The 20,214-nt window shown below is 47.1% G+C and overlaps 2 protein-coding genes across 3 annotated transcripts in view; one reads left to right on the top strand and one right to left on the bottom strand.

The window, feature by feature from the left end:
• Positions 1–6,792: 6,792 nt before the first annotated feature.
• On the bottom strand, positions 6,793–16,065 carry wipi2 (WD repeat domain, phosphoinositide interacting 2). The gene is made up of 12 exons (XM_076032306.1): positions 15,594–16,065; positions 14,586–14,668; positions 13,845–14,014; positions 13,644–13,740; positions 12,774–12,871; positions 11,786–11,878; positions 11,618–11,688; positions 11,424–11,537; positions 11,173–11,337; positions 8,026–8,133; positions 7,811–7,908; positions 6,793–7,493 (listed from the first exon to the last, which is right to left on the bottom strand). Exons 1-12 carry the CDS (start codon positions 15,665–15,667, stop codon positions 7,381–7,383), a joined length of 1,284 nt encoding a protein of 427 aa, XP_075888421.1. The 5' UTR covers positions 15,668–16,065; the 3' UTR covers positions 6,793–7,380.
• Positions 16,066–16,615: 550 nt separating this feature from the next.
• The window catches only part of mmd2a (monocyte to macrophage differentiation-associated 2a), a 12,553-nt gene continuing 8,954 nt past the window's right edge, over positions 16,616–20,214 (top strand). The window contains exon 1 of one of the 2 annotated variants that reach the window (XM_076032308.1): positions 16,616–16,680. The gene's annotated coding sequence lies outside the window, so the exon portion shown is untranslated. Of the gene's footprint in view, positions 16,681–20,022 lie in introns of those variants that run through there. The other variant, XM_076032307.1, reaches the window with a different exon arrangement.

Raw genomic sequence — 20,214 nt, forward strand, 5'->3', positions numbered from 1 at the left:
CTTACGTGCTCGCGTCTGGCCCGAGCGTGGGCGTTCCCGTGGATGGCTCGCTCCTCGCAGGGATTCCACCAGATCCTCGCCTCCGATTTCTGCTTAGGCACGTTGTTTTTGACTTTAACGAGTAAGTAATTTCAGGGGAAGCGAGTTAATGTAGCTGCTTGTCACACGGAATTCATTTATTCAAGCGTTAAAAAATACATTCCTTTGATAAGCACGCAGCATGGTGACTTAAAAGTCTCACATTTCTTTAATTCTACGTAAAAGCTTGCTTTTCACCCTCAAACGTTTAACAGGTTAACCTGTCAGAGAAGATATTTGTGTATTTTTCAGTGTTTTTTTTTATTTATTTTTTTTTTGTATATTTTTTCCATTGTACACTCAGATACTAGCGCAGTCTTCTAAGAAGGCCAAAGACCTGGGCAAAGGGATTTGGGTCTGTCGCGATTTAGCAGCTCGACAGCAGTATTAGCCGGTTGAACAATGGACTCTCTCACGTCTCAGCCTGTTTACAGGACCCAGTAAATCCACGCAAAGCAGTAAAAACAGCCCGGCAGACACGGAATTCCTCCAGAAGCTAGGACAATAGACAGGGATCAATCTTTACATATCTGCAATATCGCTCACAATTACCACCAAGGGTACAAGTGGAAGTATGATTCATAGACAATGCTGTTCTTTAATCTAGGTACATAATCGCTGCTCCCAGCCACACACACATCCGTCCAGCTCGCTCGCGCCTGTCGGTCATACATCACGGCGGCTGAGCAAACGCGGCTGTCCGGTGCTTTTCAACACCCCGCAGTTGGCCGTGGCATCGCCAGACACACGCAAATTGGTTTATCCCTTTCAAATGGTCACGTACAGCTGCTGCTATGATTATGTGATTATGTGTGAACGCTTATTTGGCGTACGCATGTTATTCGAGTTGGCGCGGGGGGGGGGGGGGACCCGAGAGGCGAGCTCGTCGCGTGTTTACAATTCGGATCGTACCAATTATAGAGACAAACCGAGTTATATACCACCTCCAGGGATGAGGGACACGCGCGCGTGCGCATGCATGAGCAGAGGAAGAGAGGGAACGCACAGGAGGTCGTGCATACACCACTGGCAGTCTGCAAGTTTTAAACCCGAATTTTAAAAAGCTGTATCTTCTGAGGTTTCTCAGAGAGAGAGAGAGAGATTATAATTAAGTCAAACGATTAGGACGCCTGTTTTAAACTCTCCCGATCTGGAATTAATCTATTGGAGTCACAGAGGCAAGGCTTTATTTCTATGACTCCAAACTGCAGAGGCTGTGGAGGAGAAGCACCGAATAAGCTCAGGTGATTTGTTTCCTCTCACTTGCCATGAGCCAAGTTCTTTTAATATGACTGACACACAAACCCGTCAAGACCAGAACGACCTGTCACCATATCTCATACACATCTTATGAACAAGATGCAGCAGCCAGTCGCTCTGTCATATACAAATATAAAGGAGTGAAAATGAAGGCAGGACGAGGCGTATAAGATCCATTTCTCATGCAGGGAAAGAAGATGGGGTGCTGGTTACATCCTGACGGATGGCTTTCCACTGTCACCCTAAATAGATGGAAGCAGGCCAGAGGATTTCCAGGTCCTCCGCTGCTAGTGTAAGGATTTGAAAAAGCACTGTGACATTTTTAGAGGGGAGAAGACCTCATAAATGATAGCACGGTGTCCTGGCCACCCACACTGATATTTCATCCAGATTGTGTCTGGAAATATGAGCAAATATTATCCTGTAGGAGGAAACCATTTTAAATGTTACCAAGTTTGTTGTGACTTTTTTCGACCCCTTCTTAAAAAAGCCTAGCCATTGAAAATCCTTATGATATGAATGCAACATCAGCAGGAGGAAGTGACTCGAGACATTACAAGCATGCTCAAAAATATGTTGTTTTGTTTGTTTTCAAAAGAACAAAAGAATGATGACTTCTGAAGGGCTCCTATAGCAAAACGGCTGCAATAGATAGATAGATAGATAGATAGATAGATAGATAGATGGACATAGATATCGATACAGATAGATATAGATAATATATAAGAATATACACAGAGCAAGGGTGCTAACATGCTAGCATGTTTCTAGTTAACTGCCAAGCTAGCCTGACAGTACCCTAAATACAAAACACACTGTCAGGTAAGCTTCCTTGAAAATTTTACATGTCGGACCTGTAAAATAATACGCTTGCATTCATTTGAACTGTATTATTTGTTATTTGAGTCCTTGACCTGGACACGGTCCCAACCAAACAGCAAACCTACCAAATTTCCCCTTGCCCTATCAGGCCTGGTGCACCTTGCTTTGAGGTTGGACTTGTTGTGTGTTCAGACTTGATACATATTCCTGCTCCCTTTCCATGGTCCCCAAGCAACCTGTCGATTCTGACCTTTCACCCCTGACATCAACAAGGTAGTCCCCCTCTCATTTTTGGACCATTCTCTGTGAACCAGCGAGAAGGTTGTGCCAGTGTGGAAATCCCATCAAGAGCAGCAGTTTGTGAATACTCGTGTACTGTTAGGTACGTGATTGGCTGATTGATAGAGCGCATCTCAAGCTTTAAAACTCAATTAGTCATTAGTAATACCCAGCTTAATACTTCTACTGGGCTAATAGAGTCTAGACTCTGCTTACTCTGTAAAGGAAAAGCAACTTGTCCACCTTCAATGGTAGATCCAAGGCCTCTCTCATTGTTACCCAATTGGGACCTCAGACCTTATCGGAGGCAGAAAGACTTGGAAGGTTCTGCCCTGTCTTCTTCGCTCTGCATCATAGCCACAGTACAATGAGGAGATGAGAAGAAAAGAGCCTTGTCAGACAAAGCTAATTGACGAGGACGGGAGGTCGGGGTTCGGCTCGGTGTGCAAGCGCTCGTCGCTCGTCTCTCCAGAGAAGAGTTTCTTCAAAGTCGTTAAGCTGCTCTGCGCCTGAAAAGCGAAAGGGCCCGGCCGTAATCAGCGTGGCGTGCGATGATATGTTCAGGGACTCGGCAAATATTGGAAGCTATTATATGGCATCTGGGAGGGGTGGGAGGCGGTGATGCTGGCAGCTGCTGGTGCGGATGACAGCAAAACAATCAAGCGACGTGATTCTCTGTGATCTGTTTGGAGTGTGGAATTTAGCAGTGATGACTCTCGCTGTACCACTCAAGCGGAGGTCGTCTTTTAAAGACAGCGCACTTCCCCCCCCCCCCCCCCCTCTTTAATAATATTTACATTCGCCTCCTTGTGATGTGGCGTCTCGCTCACCGGTCGGCCAGCGTGCGCGCGTTTCACCGCGTGACGGACCGAACCTGGATGACGAACACGCCTGGGTTTATGGTTTCCCGTGAATCATTGAAAGCCACGCTTTGATTTAAAACGAGCAGAAAGGGTGGGGGGGGGGGGGGGGGGGACGACGTTCTGCGCCTGTGGCGTCACCCACCCGAGCCACGTTTTTTCTTTTTCTTTTTTTTTTTTTTTTTTTTTTAAACGCACGCGGTCCGTTGCTGCGGCTTTAATGCATTCCCTTTCCTGCTTGCGTGTCCGCGCTCCACGGGGCGCCTTTGATGTCCTGAGCGGCGCGCTGCTCGGGAGAAGACGAGCGGCGCGCGCACAGGCAGCGCGAGGGTTCAAACAGAAAACCCGGAGAGGACGTCGACGTCGACGTCAACTCGCATCTCGCAACCCCGCTGCGTTGCCTGATGTCGTGTGCGCGCGTGTATATGTTCACTTCACAGTCTCAAGCGCTCCTGCTTACGCTCGTGGCACTCTCACTTGAGAAATCTATCACGGCCTACTTTTAAATTCATCCCCTCTTTTTTTGTGAAAAGTTTCATCAAGGGGATGACTTGGACGCGCATCTTCACGGCATTGGGGAGTTACAATCCGCAGGTTAAAGAATGGTAAAGAGGTCTTTACAAAAGATTCACGACCATATTGATGGATTCTTTGGTTTCTATCAATGGAATCAGTTCACAAATGGAAAAAAAAGAAACCAAATAATTCAATCAAAACATTACACCTAAAGGAACCGTTAAGGCCGGTTTGTTTGTGAAAGATATGACATCTGATTGCTATGCCCATTGTTATCAAGGTATAAACAGCTTTTTATGGTTGTATGAATGGTATTAACTAAATTGTAACTTGGGAACTAAAAAGGAATGTGACTGTCTTGGTCGGCAGCTATTGTATTTTATATTTTGTTTATTGTTCTGTTTTTTTTTTTTTAAATGGTTTTTGGAATAAAGGGCGGAAATTTAAATAAGATTATTCCTCTTTCTGCTCCCTTTCATTCCAGCTTCTGTGAAGACTGTGTTTCTTCTTTTCATTATATTGTTCTGCTCTTGGACAAATGAACGAAGTAAAGGATTTGAATTCAACTCAATTCGATATGTTTCCGGAAATGAAAAGTCGCAAAGTTTCAGCGGCCCCCTTTCATTGTAGCTTCTGTCGTGGTTTTCTTTATTGTATTTTTCGGCTCTTCTCTAAATGAAGAAAAATAATTTGAATTCCACTCAATTCAATCTTTAAAGTTGCAACGTTTCACTGCCACTATTGTCCAAGTCACCTCGCTTGAGCGGCTGAATCGCTGAGATCTCAAGTCTTGACCGGCCTTGGAAACCCAAGTCAGACTCTGCTCTCTGTCCTCTGAAGAGAGAGAGAGAGAGAGAGAGAGAGAGAGACAGAAGTAGGAACACATGGGCAGGGTTTGCCTCTGACAAAAACAGGAAGCCGCCGCATGGACGCGTAAACAACGGTGGACACTGTTAGTGCATCAAAAGAGGTAGTTAAATGACCAGAAAACTGGTCAACAGAGACTCCCCGTGAATGAAACTCACGGCCGTGAGGGAAGCAAGCGAAAGCAAGAGGTGCTGCTCCCGGATGTTCCTCCTTCCACAGAAGTCGCTCGGCGCTCCACTGCTGGACCCACCAGATTGTGTCGCGCTGCGATTTCACAGTTCAAGATGTCCCATCGGGAGATAAAGACGCCGCTCGTATCCTGCGGCCTTGGAGACAAAAACACTTTTTTTTTTTTTGGTTTTTTTTTTTTTAAGCGCTGGCGTTCCCGAAAGTTGCTCTGTGCCATGTGATTACAGTGTGACGCCGGGGGCGGGGGGGGGGGGGGGGGGGGCATGTGTGTGTTGGTGCGAGACAAAGGTCCCTCAATGGAGCAAAGCGGTCCAAACAGGGGTGCGTTTCTGCTGCTCTGGCCTCGACGCCGCATTCTTCAATTTCACTGAAATCACATGCGAAACAGCGGCAAGGTCCACGTCATCGAGTCGCTTCCATCACCGAACGCACGTTTTCCCGCTTGCACCTGCACGACCACGTCCATCACTCTCTCTTACACGCCCACTCTGCCTTTCCCCACTTGGCTTTTTGATGTTTTTTTTTTTTTTTTTCATCCCACAACAGCACATCCAACTGTGTGACGGAGCTGGCGCAGGAAAAAAGGAGAGCGGAGCCGTCGATACCCATGAAGAATCAAGGGGGCGTTCAAGGACTGGCCGCGACGCTCCGAGATTCGAGAGCAGCGACATCAGAAACGCTCAGCGCTGGTCACCGCGTCCGTCGCCTTGTTAGCGGAGCGGAGTTGGTGGCAGGAGTCGCGGCGCCACGCGGAGGCGAAGGGCTGACGGTGGGGGGGCCGAGGGGGGAGGCGGGAGGGGGAGCCTTGATCTTCCAGATTACGGGAAGCGATGACAGTGGATGCTTTGTTCGTCTCTTGCCCAGGAAGTCGGAGAGAGAGAGAAGTTGAGGGCAAATCGGTGGCCTTGGCGTTCTGGCAGTTTTGCAACGATCAATAAGTTGTGTTTAGTTGGGGTTTTTTTTTAAATGTCAAAGAGCTCTTTCTAACCGACCAATACCTGGATTGATTCTTCTTCTTAAAAACACAAAAAAACAACAACAATAACACACCTCATATTATACATCAATATGGAATTTATTTTAAGTTTCGATGATGGTTTCACATTTAATACAAAAAAAATCATTAGAAAATGTCTGACACTGCAAAATCCCGTGGCTAATTCTCATTTTGCGGCTTCAGACAAGAAAAGGATTTTAGGGTTGTTGGTTTTTTTTTTGGAGGGGGGGGGGGGGGGGGAGAGAGAAGAGATCATGCAGCTTTTCCTGGTTCCTTTTTGAGTCTTGAGCGCCACTTCAGACGGTGATCCACGGGGTTCCTCAAAGCCACGCTAGAACCTTAACTACACGGTACAACGATATCTGGTCACACATCCGGTAAAAAGTCCGGCGGTCCAGTCGGACCCCCCCACCCCCCACCCGGTGGTCTCTGACAATGAATGGACAAAGTACCACATCGACGACGCCATGCAATGGTTCCTTTACGCGTGATACACCATTGGCTAGAACTGCTCACGAAGATTAAACAGACGGAGGGTGGGGTGGGGGGGCAGAGAGGTGGTCCACCGAGACCATGAGGTAAAAACAAATGAGGGAGGATGGCGAGGGGAAAAAAAAAAAAAAAAACGGCTAACTGCTCAGTGTGTTTGGCTAATGTACATGCCCAGCATACAAACACAATCTCGCTCTCTCTCTCTCTCTCTCTCTCTCTCTCGCCACTAGTGCACAGACGCACACTCTCCGACAGTCGCACAGCACCTCTGCCTCGTGCCAAGGGGAAGAAGCGGGGTGGTTGGGATGCTCCCAGCAGGGGGCAGCGTGTGTGACTGCACTGTCAAGAAGGGATCCGTAAAAGAAAAAAAAAAGAAGAAAATGTTCACGCTCTCGATGGGCAAAAATCCAAATGTTGTTTTAATCAAAAACGAAAAAACAAAAACAAAAGAAATAAAAGCGGCCCCCTCCTCTTGGATGAGAGGAACCCCCGACTGGGGGGTGGGCTTGGGGGCAGTGAGGCACTTCCATAAAAATCACTCTTCATGTTACACAGTGCCGGCATTTAAAGAGTGCGCGTCTAAAGTCGAGACAGCTACATTTTTTCATCTTTTTTCGTTGTGTTTGTTTGTTTGTTTGTTTTTTGGAATTTCGTTTGCTTTTCAGAATCAGTCGTCCGACACGCACACAGGTATTCACAACGGAGCGTGTTCCTAGCGGTTGGCACACGTACATGCAAAGCGTCAGTTTGACCGCCGCAGGTGAAACTGAGGTGGTGGTGGTTGGGGAGAGGGGGGGCATCGGGGCGCGGGGGGCGGGGGGGGGGGCGAGAGGGCGGGCGGTGAAAGTGACGGACAGGTGTGACGAGACAAACAGCGCGGCGGACAAACTCAACAGCCCCCCCCCCATCCAACCGGAAACCCACCCCTCGTCGTGTCACGTTCTCATAGCAGCACCAGAGGAGCCCTCTGATTGGTCGGTCCGGTCACCCCCCCCCCCCTGCCCCCTCCGCCGGCCGCCGTCAGTCGGTCTCCAGGATGAGCGGCGGCTGCTCGTTCTCCTCCTCCAGGCGCAGGTCGCCGAGGTCGTCCTCCAGCCCCGCCCCGCCCACGGCGCCCTGCTCTTCGCAGTAACCTGGGCAAACAGCAGAGGTCAAAGGTGAGACGCCGCGACGCAGACACACACACGCGCATTGCGGCACAAAGTTCGACTTTTTTTTCTTTTCTTTTTTTCCATGCAGTCAAACGTTTCTTGCGTTGCCTCAGCAGTTCTCGCCTTTCATTTATGAAACGTTTCATTTTCCCCACGTACTCAATAATAATAAAAAAGGCACAACTAAAAACAAACAAAAAAAAATTAACCTAAAAAAAACAACACTAAACTACAAAAACTAAACAAACAAAAAAAAAAAATACAGTTTTGAGGTACTTGCGAGATACGCGGTAACACACCTTTAGTGACGGCAGCGCTGTAGGTTTGCGCCACAAGCGGCCGATCATGTGACCCCTGGTCCAGAATCTCACTGGATGGCTCGGCGCTGCCGTCCAACCTGACGACAGTAAAAAAAAAAAAAAAAAAAAAAGAAAGAAGAGAAAGCGGCTGTAACAACCTTTGGCTCAGGCGGCCCCCACGTGGGCCCGACTTCACGTGGGCCGTCGCGCCTCACCTGTGCTGCTTCATGAGCGTGCACTCCCCGCCCTCCTGGGGATCCAGGTTGTAGAGGTACAGGTAACCGTCGGCTGCCGCCACCAGCAGCCTGGGGATCTTCTGGATCCTGGGTTTTGGAAAGCAAAGGCAGTTTTGAGGAGAGGAGCATCGAGCCGGTCATCGAAAGCCAGTGTTCTCCTGGTTCCTTTTCTCGGATAATGAGAAAAGGAACCAGGAAACACACCTGACATTGAGATAATGTCAAGTGTGCCGTAAAGAAATATCCAATTTCGGTTAATCGGTCTCGAAAAACAAAACAAGAAACATCCCATGGTTGAGTGACTGCGTTTTAAAAGGAATGTGAGCCTGTTTTCCTCCTTCAATTCCTGCCAGAACATCACAGTTGTGCATCTAAACAGGCCCAGCTTTCACACTCAGTGAGTATAAATAAATGAAGAACCGACAATGTCATTATTATGCTAAAAAGTGTAATTTTGGGCCAATGTAAAAATGTGCAGTGGCTCAAAAAGGTTGACAACCCCTGATCTTAACTACATCTAAGGCTGCGTTCAGACTGCAGGCGAATCGGATTCAAATCAGATTTCTTCTGACTGCTCCACACTGTTTTTTTTTTAGCAAGTGTCCAAATGGGATCTGGCGTCACAGACGGTCAAAACCCATCGGTGTGGTTGGAGCTGTTCACACTGAGACGCATTTGTCCAAATGCCATTTCAAAGTACCTCCCCGAAGGTGGTTTCAATCCGTTTTGCACAAACCGGATTTGATGCGATTTGTGACTGTTCGGACTACGAAAGGGCCACCCGGTTTGAATCTGGATGGGCTGAAAATCGTTTTTTGACTGACAGTCTGAACGAGGGCTTCACTGATGTAGTTCATTAGCAGCAGGTATTGAGTCTGAATGTGTGCGGACCTAATATCTTCTGAAGTGGTGCTGTAATGTAATGGCAATGTGTTGTTTGCCGTTGTACAAAAAAAAAACAAACATCTGGTATCCCAAAAAAAAAAACTGGAACTGGAATTGAAACCGAGGTGTCAAAATTGGCATTGCGACAAAGTATCTTGAGCGGGGGCCGCAACGATCCGTCGACGTCGTCGGCAAAAATCGATGATGAAAATAGTCGACGGCGGAAATTGTCGCCAGACACGTTCCTCCGGTGGAGCGAGTCATCTCATGTCATTACAATCTCTGCCGAAAGTCATAAACGTGTGCAATAGCGTCTCGACGAACATTTTGCACGCGGCGCTGCTCGGCGTCCCAGGCAGCAGCGACGCGTGCAAAGCTGAACACTTGGGAGCTTTTAGCTCTTTTAGCTTTTAGAAAGCACGTCGGGCCGTTGATCGCGACGGAGTCGGGAGTCGCAGTCTGAGGTTGCGGTCAAAACGGTCATCTAAGTACCTGCAGCCATTACCGTTGCGCAACCCTTTCACGACCACTGGACTTTGTGTGTGAACCAGCCTATCAGGAGCTGAGTTGAATAAAAGATGTATCTTTTATTTAAGCAGCATTAAAAACCTACATTTCTTGTGTTTTTTTTTATAATTTCCCACAGAATTAAAGCAACCTAATGCTGAATTTAAGAAAAATTGGATAATTATCCGATTAGTCGACTAATCCTTTCAATAGTCGGTGACTAGTCGACTATCAAAATAGTCGTTAGTTGCCGCCCTGATTTTGAGGTGTTTGTTCTTTGTTGTCTACAGCGAGCCCGAGTGCTCAATTGTGAGTTTTTTTCTTCCTCCCTTGTTTGTGTGACTGTTAAAAAAAGAAAATAGCCATCGTCGGGGTTGCACCAGTGAACCAACTGGTCACAGTCCCGAGTTGGCTCGCCGTGACGACGACGTCACACCTGGCAGACTCTGTCAACACGGAGGCCAAACACGCAGACCAAACACGTCAGCGTTTACTGTTTGTTTTTCTCCGGAAGGTCAAATTTTCACAGCGGCGACGCCTCCGTCGAAACCGTCCTCCACACTTTTGTTTTTTTTTTCTCGTCCCGGCCGAAAACAATGAGGGTTGTTGATTTACACCGACGTCACGTCCCCAATAGGTTACACAAGGCTGCTGGGACTCTGAGGCCGCAGGATGAAACATCTTCCACACGGCGGACACGCAACCAATAAAATTAATATTGCGTAACGAATGCGATCCAAAGGTGCCATGAGCCCATTTTAAGCACTAAAATTATGAAATGCTGGGATTTAGGACTCACCAGTCAAGACTCCAAGAAGGGCTGTGACACTTGTGAAACAGGAGGTTGGGAGTGCAGAGACTGTACTGAGTTTCATGTCCTCATAACGGGGGCCGAAACTGCCATTACAGAGGGTTAGTGGCGTATTTGAGGATGTCGGTCGAGGCAGCGTGAGACACTTTTAGAGTTGCTGTAGCAGCAACTGAGAGAACAGAGCAGCAGCTACGAGCCCGGGCGTGCGTGGGCAAACTACGGCCCGGGGGCCATACGCGGCCGGTTAAGCTTTTCAATCCGCCCGGCCGAACTTAAATTGCCTTGATAGTAAGTAAGCCATGACACAGCTGTATTCCATCAATGCCTTCATTAAAATAAATAATAAATAATAAAGAAATCAAAATAAAGAGCTAAATACCGCGGGGCTTCAAAGACACACTTGGCTTTTGTTTATTTTTTCCAATCGACATTAAAGCACGTTTTCTACAGTATATCCCATGATATATATTTTTTTCTCCTATGAGGTGGGTCACCAAAACACTCCATCCATCCATCTGCTCCTGCTCCGGGCCCCTCTCTTGTCAAATTTCAGAACCCATTGTGGCCCCACCAGTCAAAAAGGTTGCTGTCGAGCTAGCTAGCATGACCGATTAGCGACCCCCCTGTTTTTATTGGTGTTGCAAGACATGGACAATCCAGCAGATGCGACGTCCACTCTGGATAAATTATTTGGTTAAAAGTTTATAAAAAAAAAACAAAAAAACAAAACGATCATGATTGGAACAATAAAATAGTAACATTTTCATTGGGTGTGATCCTTGTTCCTGCAAAATATCTGCATCCTGGGGGTTTGCTACAGGTACGATCAACGTGATTAACGCTGTTCAGACTGCCAATGGAGCAGGAAGGAAAAGCAACTGTCACGCTTGCAGTAAAGCCTTGCGTCGGCGCTGTCTACTCACACAGCTAAGGCGCAGATGTTCTTGTGGCCGCAGAAGGGCAGTCGGACGGTGGCGAACGCTCGGCCCTGGGTGAACATTTCCGTGACCTGGGAAGGCAGGTAGGTTGTGGAAGCCATCAGCACCTTGCCCAGGTACCCGCCCCACGTGGTGGGCTCCTCCGCAGGCCTGCAAAAAATTAAAAAAAATAAAAAAAATTCATCAAAGAGGGGATGAGCGCAGACACACGATGGAGTCACGGAGGAGCCACTTACACGTATTTCTCCTTCTGGGTCTCCAATTTGAAGATGTGCACCGTTTCCGTGTTGCTGGAGGCCGACAGGTACAGGCCCTCCATGCTGAACGCCAGCGAGCAGATGCTAACGCACCTGGACAAAAGCGACGAGGCCACGTTAGAAGTAAACAAACAAGACAAACACACAAAAGAGATTGACAACAACTTCTCTACCTTTTGACTCCTCTCCGGAACTCAAAGAGCTTCTGGCCCTCCGGGATGGAGAAGACGCGAATGACTGTTCCCTGAGAGGAGGCGACAGAGACGCATGCGGATGAGGGCGACGGCCCAACGACAGACGGAAAACCCGCCTGTTCCCTCGGCTTGATGCAACCGCTTTACCTTCTCCGACGCCGTGGCCAACTTCGTCCCGCTGGCGTCGAAGGCCAGAGCCGCTAACGGGCTGTCGTGGGCAGGAATCATGTTCGCCGCTCGCTGGAAAGCAAAACGGCGAGAGCGGTGAGCGACGCCACTTGAGGGGAAAGACAACGGGAACCCCAGGGCCTTTCCATTCATTCAAAAACAGACTTTTTTTTTTTTTTTTTTTTTGCTCATCGCGTTTCCACCAAGTGATTTGATCCCACTCAGTGTCAGTTTCACAAATGACTGTCGATAAATGCCAGTCATATTGTGGACATGACTGAGTCTGAGAGAAAAACCCATTAGTCTTCCCAGCAGTCCATCCATCCATGGAAGGCAGATGTGTTCACGCCAGCGACTGTCTTTCCCCCCCGGCTGCTATGAAAACATCCAGGAGGACGCAAGCAGCACGGGGTCACGTGAGGTCACTCTGCAAACTCCATTCCATAAATCTCTGATTCGAAAAAAGAGCGACGCCGCCTGGGGCGCAAAACTTCAGCAGTGATTGTTGGTGTGTTTTGTAATTTTGCGGTTTCCACTGGCGGAGCTACGCAGTGGCCAACGCTGGGGCCATGGCTGACACTTTATTGACAATGATTTTGTTCTTTAAAAGCATAAATTGAATGTATGAATACAGCTCAGTAGGAACAAACTGATTTAGGTTTGCTAAATTCAGTTCACAATTAAATTCAAAGGAATGGTGACTGGCCTACTGTTGACAGTGAGTCATAAATTCAAAAACAAATACAGCAACAATTCTAATCATGACAACATCACCAAATATGACCTTTGAGGTATCAGTAACGGTTTTAACCTGGCCATATCAATAATAAAAAATCTGTCTCCGCCCCTGGCTGTTTCCATTCCAATGTTTTTTTTGTTTGTCATTTTTTCCTTAGGATTTATGGAAGTGAACTATTTAGCAGAGCAAAAGAAAGCAGAGGGCTAACGTGTGCTAGCGTTCACCTACCAGGTTGACTGTGTCAAACACCTGGACTTCTCCTATTGTAGCGCTGCCCGGGTAGGCCAGGTAACAATTGTCATTGCTGATGGACAGCGCGCACAATCCTGCGGACACAAAGCACAAACTCATGAACAAGAGGAAAAGCATCAAAGAAGAAAAACAGAGAGAGAGAGAGAGAGAGAAGGATTTGATCCCGACGCGAATCCGCTAAACTTTGACACAAGGTGAAAATGAACAAAAGACAGAGGCAAATAACTGCAGTTGTGTTTATGCTCTGCCACTATGAGTGCGATATTTTGTAGGTGAATGAAGTACATCAACATAAGAAATCAAGAGTTCATGTGTTGAACTACAACCAAAGAGAGAATGCTTTTATCAGCAATACACACAAAACCTTTAAAAAATGTAGAGCTGAGCTTTTGTGACAACGACGGACACTAATATATGAAAAGTCGACTAAAAACAATTCAAACAAGTTTTGTGAATGAAGTCGATATTTTGTGAATAAGGAAGACGTTAAAGAAAGATGAAATTTCATAAATAAAGTCGAAATTTTGAGAGTAAAGTTGACGCAAATAAAGTGGGAACTGGCGAGCAGACTGGATGGACGGTGGATTCAGTTAAAAGTAAACTGCTGTAAACAGGTGCATCCCACGAGGTTCAGCCACAGTAATACGGAAACTGGTGAAGACAGTACTCCACCAGACCTGCGCACAGCCTTTCCACTTCATTCTCGACATTTTGACTCGCGTCACATTGACACTAATTGCAAAATTTCTATTTTATTCTCGAAATTTCGACTTTCGACTCCTACCGACTCATCACATCGCCGTAAATAAACAGCTGGATTTAAAAAAAATAATAAAAAAAATTCACCTGAAGGGTTGGGGGGCGTTTCTCTGATAGTGTGCAGTACTTTCATGTCCCGGATGTTGTGAATGTAAAGCGACTCCTCCAGGCACACGATAAGCCTCTGAAAGGAGGACAAACAGAGAACTTTATCAGCGTTGCGTCACACAGCCGTCGTTCTCCGACGACGGGAGTCCAACCCCTGGCCTTCCCTTCCCCCCTCCCCACCTGTCTGTTGAGCTTGACGGCCAGGATGGTGTTGGAGTAGGAGTAGTTGCAGATCTCGGTTCCCTTCTTGAAGTGGCAGACTTTGAGCTTCCTCGGGGCCTTCAGGCTGACGATGGCCACCAGGCTGCTGGAGAAGAGCCTCTCCACGATGCACACGTCCTCCGTGTCCACTGGCGGGGTCGCACGCGGCCAAAAAGAAATCGATCAGCCGCAGCAATTTCTCCACGGCATCCGCCCCCCCCCCCTCCAGGACCCTTTTGCCATTGCTTTGTCCTTTCTAAAACACCTTTCACCGTCTCTACCCACTGCAACATTGTTCTCCCGCTGCGCTGATTTGCACCCTGATTAACATTTGACTATCTTTGCACATTTAAACGCCTTGGCTCAGCAGACAAGGGTAAAAGTATTCAGTTGTAAATTAGCTCATTATGCACTGCCGTTATTCCTTGAGCACAAAGACACTCGTAGTGTCTGTGCTCCAAGTGTGGGGAAAAAAACAACAATACTGTAAAACCAGAGTGAAATTGAAAGCGAAGGCCCCAGAAGTAAAACCCCCAAGACATGACCACGCAATAGCAGATGTAATGGGAACATGTTCTAAGTGAAGGTTGGGCAGCTTTTTTTTTCTTTTTAATTAACTATTAACGCTGATGCATCTCCTGGCACTTGTGAATGAACCATCAGATTGTGCACACAAGAAAAGGAAGCATGACAACACAAAGCAGCTGTGTCGCTACTCACTACATTCGTATATCTGCTCGAGTTTGTCAACGGAGGACAAGGAGAAGAACTTGTATCCCGATTTGGTGCCAACGGCCAGGGACCTGGATGAGGATGAGGATGATGATGAAGAAGAGGAAGGGGAAGAGGTACAAGTGAGTCATTGACAGGTCCGTTACTTCAGCGAGATGTACGAGCTAAAAATAAAAACAAAGAAAAAGAGAGAGAGAGAAAAAAAGACAAGAACGGTGCAAGTTTACGCAAATCACGTAACGCAACAACAACAAGTGGACGACGGGCCGGGCAGGAGGATCGCAATCTACCCAGTCAACTCTACTGTAAGTCACCGTGCCGGTCACGCTCGACGTGGTGCAACGACTGGTGACATTTTGCAATCGTGCCACGGGTCTGTGGTCTTCAGAGGACAATGCCCAACGTGACCTACGTATGCGTCAGTAATGACTTAAAGAAAAAACGACAAAAACGGCCTTACTCTCCTGAAACAGGAACCACATCAGATTTTAAGAATATGTTTTGACAGCTTAACAACCAGATGCGACTTTGTAATAAAGTCGCCCAAAAAAAATAAATAATACAACGCGTAATCAAATTTCCATGACATTTACAGAGAGCGGTACTAAGGTACAAACTGACCTCTTAACAATGTGTGATATCATACAATTATCATCTCAACCTCGTCTCCCTCAAGTTACATGAGGTGAAAACCTGCATGTGGCTACAGTTAGCCTCGCGACACACAGCATCTTATTAGCTGCGCCGCTAAGCTAGGTACGAGTATGCGGCACAAAGCATTTCCGGTAACGGCACAGCTCATATTGCGTGGTGTTTAACTATAACGTATTAGCCGGACTGAAACCGCAGAGCCCCACGTCCGCTATGTTTTCACATCGCAGCCTGTCACGATGCCACCGCCCGAGGCGCCCCACACTGACGGTGCTAGCTAACGCCAGCTACAGGCCAGCCCCAGACACACACAGACAGACACAGTCCCCCCCGGCCCTGCCTTACGTGTTGTCCTGGTTAAAGTTGGCGAAGAGGAGCTGGCTTCCGCCAGCATCCCCGCTTTGACTGGCCAGGTTCATGGGCTCGGCACCATCGACACGCAATGGCCCTGGCAGAAATAGCAGCAGTCGGGGCTGGCTTTACGACTGGTGAGGGCCAGCGACGTAGAGCTTCAAGGGGTCATCTCTTTTCCAGAGCCCTGCTGTAGTGATTGTTGTTGTTTTTCATAGAGCTGTTGCTTCCCCTCGCTGCGCATGCGTCGCGGAAGAGGCTCGCTTTTCCCTTAAAGGGCCAGAACCGGTTTAGTCCAGAGGGTCGAGGGGGTGGAGGCGCCGACGGTGGTGGTCACGTGTCCTTGACATGTACGACTGAAGTTTTAGCACCGCGCTAACATTAAAAAAAAAAAAAAAAATAAGAAGAATAAAGATTAAAAGAAAAGTTTTAAAGGTGAAAACGCGATAAGAAAAGTGGCACAAAAAAAAAAAAAACGACAACAGACAAACGATGTAGCCCACGTGGTGTGCACCGCTCCACGTGGTGTCGCAGAGTTAAAGAAACGGAGGTAGAATGAAAACTGAAGGTGGCAGTAACGCAACACTTTGGATGCCCTCTGCCGCCTCAAAGGAGCGGAGGAGGAACTGGGGGCAATATATCGGGAGATGAAAGCCATTCTAAACTCCTGCAAAGATCTGGAGGGGGCTTTTTTCTTTCACCAGCGGAGAAGACAAAAGCTGGAGCTGGCAGATGACAAAGGGGGCGGCGAGGAAAGTAAAATGAGGTGGAGGAGGAAGAGAAGTTGGAAGGAGAGGTTGTAAAAAGAAAAAAAGGGGGACCATGAGGTATATGAGTACAAGGGGGGGGAGGGGGGGGGGGTGGGCGGGCGTGGGGTGGTGGGTTGCATATATACGACAAATCCCAAAATAATTTTTGCGAATTTGAAGAAATTGCGAGCGAACGAAACAAACTCGCATGAACGGAGAGGAAAGGGCCACATGGCACAGGTCCAAGCGACACTCTGGATAGCTGCGACAAATGAAGGTCACTGATGGGAAGGAAGACAAAAGCTCTGTTCTTCGCGATGAAGCTTTAAAGTGTGAGTGTTCATCTAAGACTAACGCGTGGAATTAGGCCTCGCGAAACGCACAAATGAAATATCTGCCCGTCACCCCCGCGACCATCCCGACACGTAGCCTCTTCAACGTAGTCAACTTTAAATTCCGCCGCCTGCTCAAAACAATGACATGAAAAGCAATCTTATTTGCAGACCTGACTGCACGTCACATGACGTGGCACCATTGTCTTCTCACCAATTTGGACCAATTCATCTAATGGCACCTGGCTGTCAATCAGTCTGCAGTGTGTAATGCGGCACAGCAGAGGCTATAACCATGGCTTATGGATACTCACTCAACTCAAATTCCTCCACCTGAGTCAGAGGAAATATGTGCACACAAACAGATATGAACCTTCAACGTGGATTTTAAACGAAGGCTAAGCAGCGTTTAATGGTAACAAAGCACGTTCATGTGTTCCGACGTCCCGCTGGATCTTTTGGGCTACTGTAGCTATTCTCACACAAGTAGATCCCTTGAGGGGGCCGCAGATGGAAATGAGCTCTTAGCTCAAACTGGTGCCACCACACATCTTTTCTCATGACTGAGATTCAACGTGTGTATCACATTTTTTTTCCTGGCGAGCACACGGAATAAAGACAAATTACACAGTGGGCACATTCTGGTTCATCTTATTTATATGCTGCGGGAAAAAAAAGCTTTGCAAAAGTGGTACAGGAACGTTCCCTTGACGCACTCCGATGTACAGTTTATAGGATTCATGCTAGTATTTGGGAGCAACATTGACACATTTGATGAAAAACATTTAGAGTACAGACATCATAAGAATATTATATTACTTGAAAAGGCTGTTTTGTTGTTTTGTCTTGTAATATCAGCTGAATAATGATCCTTGCTTGCACATGTATATATATATATACAGTATATGTGTGTGTGTGTGTGTGTGTGTGTGTGTAGCAGAGCAAGCCCTGATATCCAACGCCTGGCAAAAAAGAAGCAAGGCGCCTGGGATCTGATGTCATTTTGGCTGTGACTCACACTTTCTGTTCACGTGTGTATGCATCGTTGAGTTTTGCATGTAGGTGTGTGTGTGTGTGTGTGTGTGTGTGTGTGTGTGTGTGTGTGTGTCTGTGTGTGTGTGTGTCTGTGTGTGTGTGTGTCTGAGCATGTCCGATCACGATGGTTTGCAAAGGGAATAAACAAGCAGTGCCCTGAAAGATGGGTGGAGTGTAAAAAAAATGAAAAGAGAGAAGGAAGAGGGGAGGAAAAAAAAAAAGCAAAAGTGTTATAGACAAGAAGCAATTAGAATTCCCATGCAGCATTGTGTATGTGCAATACATTAAGTTTACGTCCCTCTTTTTTCCATGTTTATTTCTGACTTTTTACATTCTGGTGTCACTTTTTTTTTGTTTTTGTTTTAGCCTCATCTAGATGCGTCCCGGCCGCGTCCTTTGGTCCGGTCCTGCTGGTTTTCAGGGACCGATGGGCTGTTTCTCCTCTGCAGCTCTGTCAGAAACGGGCAGAGTTCCACTGGACTGTGTACTGGCCTTTGGTTTACACAAGCCACAGCCTCCAAATAAACATCAGAGGCATGGAGATGGAGGCAGAGGGCGAGAGAGCAGAGCTGCAGTGGAGAAAAACACTGTCCCATTTTCTTTGGGTGATTATAAAATCACCCCAAAACTCTTTTTTCCCCCAGGTTTCTAATCACCTGATAACACAGCGCTGACATGACAAACTCCATATGATCGAGTTTGCCTTTTATCTCGCCTGAACGCGGTTCATTCCCGGCGAGCTGCAGTTCTGTGTTGCCGGCTGCCACTGGCTGGTTGTCCCGGAGACCGCAGGTAGACGCTGTTATTTACCTGCGCTGTAAACAGCGGGTTAATCTGTAACATTTTCCCCTCAAGTTTGGAAACTTGTTTGGACGTCTGCTTGTGTTTGCATAGTGCCTGGGCTCTGTGTCATGCAGCTGCTTTGCGTAGAGCCGCAACGGGCCTCTGCTGCCCACTGTTGTTGTTGTTGGATAATATTTAATTTTCCATTTGCTTTGTTCTCTATCTATCTATCTATCTATCTATATCTATCCTCTGTAATCCAGGATTTATTATCACCCATCTCCTATTTTTTTGTGGAAGTCTCAAGAAAACTTCCAGGTTTAAGCCTCCTGGTAAACCTGATGTTTTGCCGTTGTCTGTCTCAGAGGGCTGGGCTTACTGTCTCTGACTAGCTAACCAACGTGGGAGAAGGGACCGGCAGTGGTACGGGTGCCCTTGTGATATCACAAACACGCACACTTTCCAACAACAAAAAAAAGGGATCAAGCAGAAAAAGTAAATGTTGGAATTTTTTTCCACGTCTGGATAATTCACTGACAGGGTTAGGCAACATTGTCTTTGCGTAATATGGCAGCTTTCAGTTGTGCCTTTTGTAAGTGGAAGTTACTCAAGCAAACCAGTGGTTGAAATTTACTCTTCAATACAGTGGAACTGGCAGCCATAATGCTGTAAAAAATTCTACGCTGTATTCACACTCTAGTGTCTCACGCGCCAAGAATGTGTGAAAGGCTACGCGTTGACATGTCAAAGCACGTTTGCGTTTTGCCTGTAAACAGTTTGTCGAGTGTTTTTTTTTTTTCCTGGGAAAAACTCCCAACCTGAGACGTGGTGTTAGAACAAACAAATGCAGCTTCCGCATAATGCAGCGAGTCAATAGAACGTCCGACCCCGCCCCCTTCCATGAGTTAGTAACAATAATAGAATAACATACTGTGCGGTGGGTGTGTGTGTGTGTTCACTACCAGTCAAAAGTTTGGACACACCTGTATTTTCTTTAGATACATACTGAAGACGTCAAGATAGCTCCAAGACCAAGATAGGTGGATTAATGTGGCAAAAGAAAAAATATTAAATACCTAAATAATACGTTATGTTCTATACATTTTATATGAAGGGTGGCCATTCTAGGTCATCTAAAATATTAAACTTGTTAAGAGTTGTGAAAACTCTTTTTAAATACACATTCCATATGTTTTCATTCATAGTTTTGATGCCTTCAGTGACAATCTAATAGTAATAATGTAACAATGGAATGACTTGTTTTCACTGCGGCTGAGCTGATGGATGTGTGAACTTGTGTGTTTGTGTGTAACTTTGGCAGTAGTTGCAAGTTGCTGTGTCTGCTGCAACTGCTGCTGCTGCTGCTGCTATTGTTGCTGATGTTTCTGTTGCTTCCGCTGCTGCTGCTGCTTGCTGCTGTTGCTGCCGTGCGTTATCATGAGCCAGGATAAGAGGAAAGGGGGAGGGGCGGAGGGGAGGAGAGGGGAGGGGTCACCAAACTCAGTTCCGCGAAACATCCCGCGAGCACGTCTCTCCCACGCGCACAACAACCAACTACGGCCGGACCGCGACTCGCGCCTCTGCCGGGATGTCCTGTAGTTTTAAAGCACGCGGACGTTGAAAAAAAGACAAAGGCAAAGGAGAGAGAGAAAAAAAAAAAAGGCTCCTACGCGTTTTGCGGCGGACTTCACCATGCGGATTTGTTGTTTTCTTTTG

This window comes from Nelusetta ayraudi, unplaced genomic scaffold (assembly GCF_046127955.1).
Source record: "Nelusetta ayraudi isolate G7.1 ecotype Tasmania unplaced genomic scaffold, CSIRO-AGI_Nayr_v1 ptg000034l, whole genome shotgun sequence".
In the NCBI taxonomy this organism is placed as follows: Eukaryota; Metazoa; Chordata; class Actinopteri; order Tetraodontiformes; family Monacanthidae; genus Nelusetta; species Nelusetta ayraudi.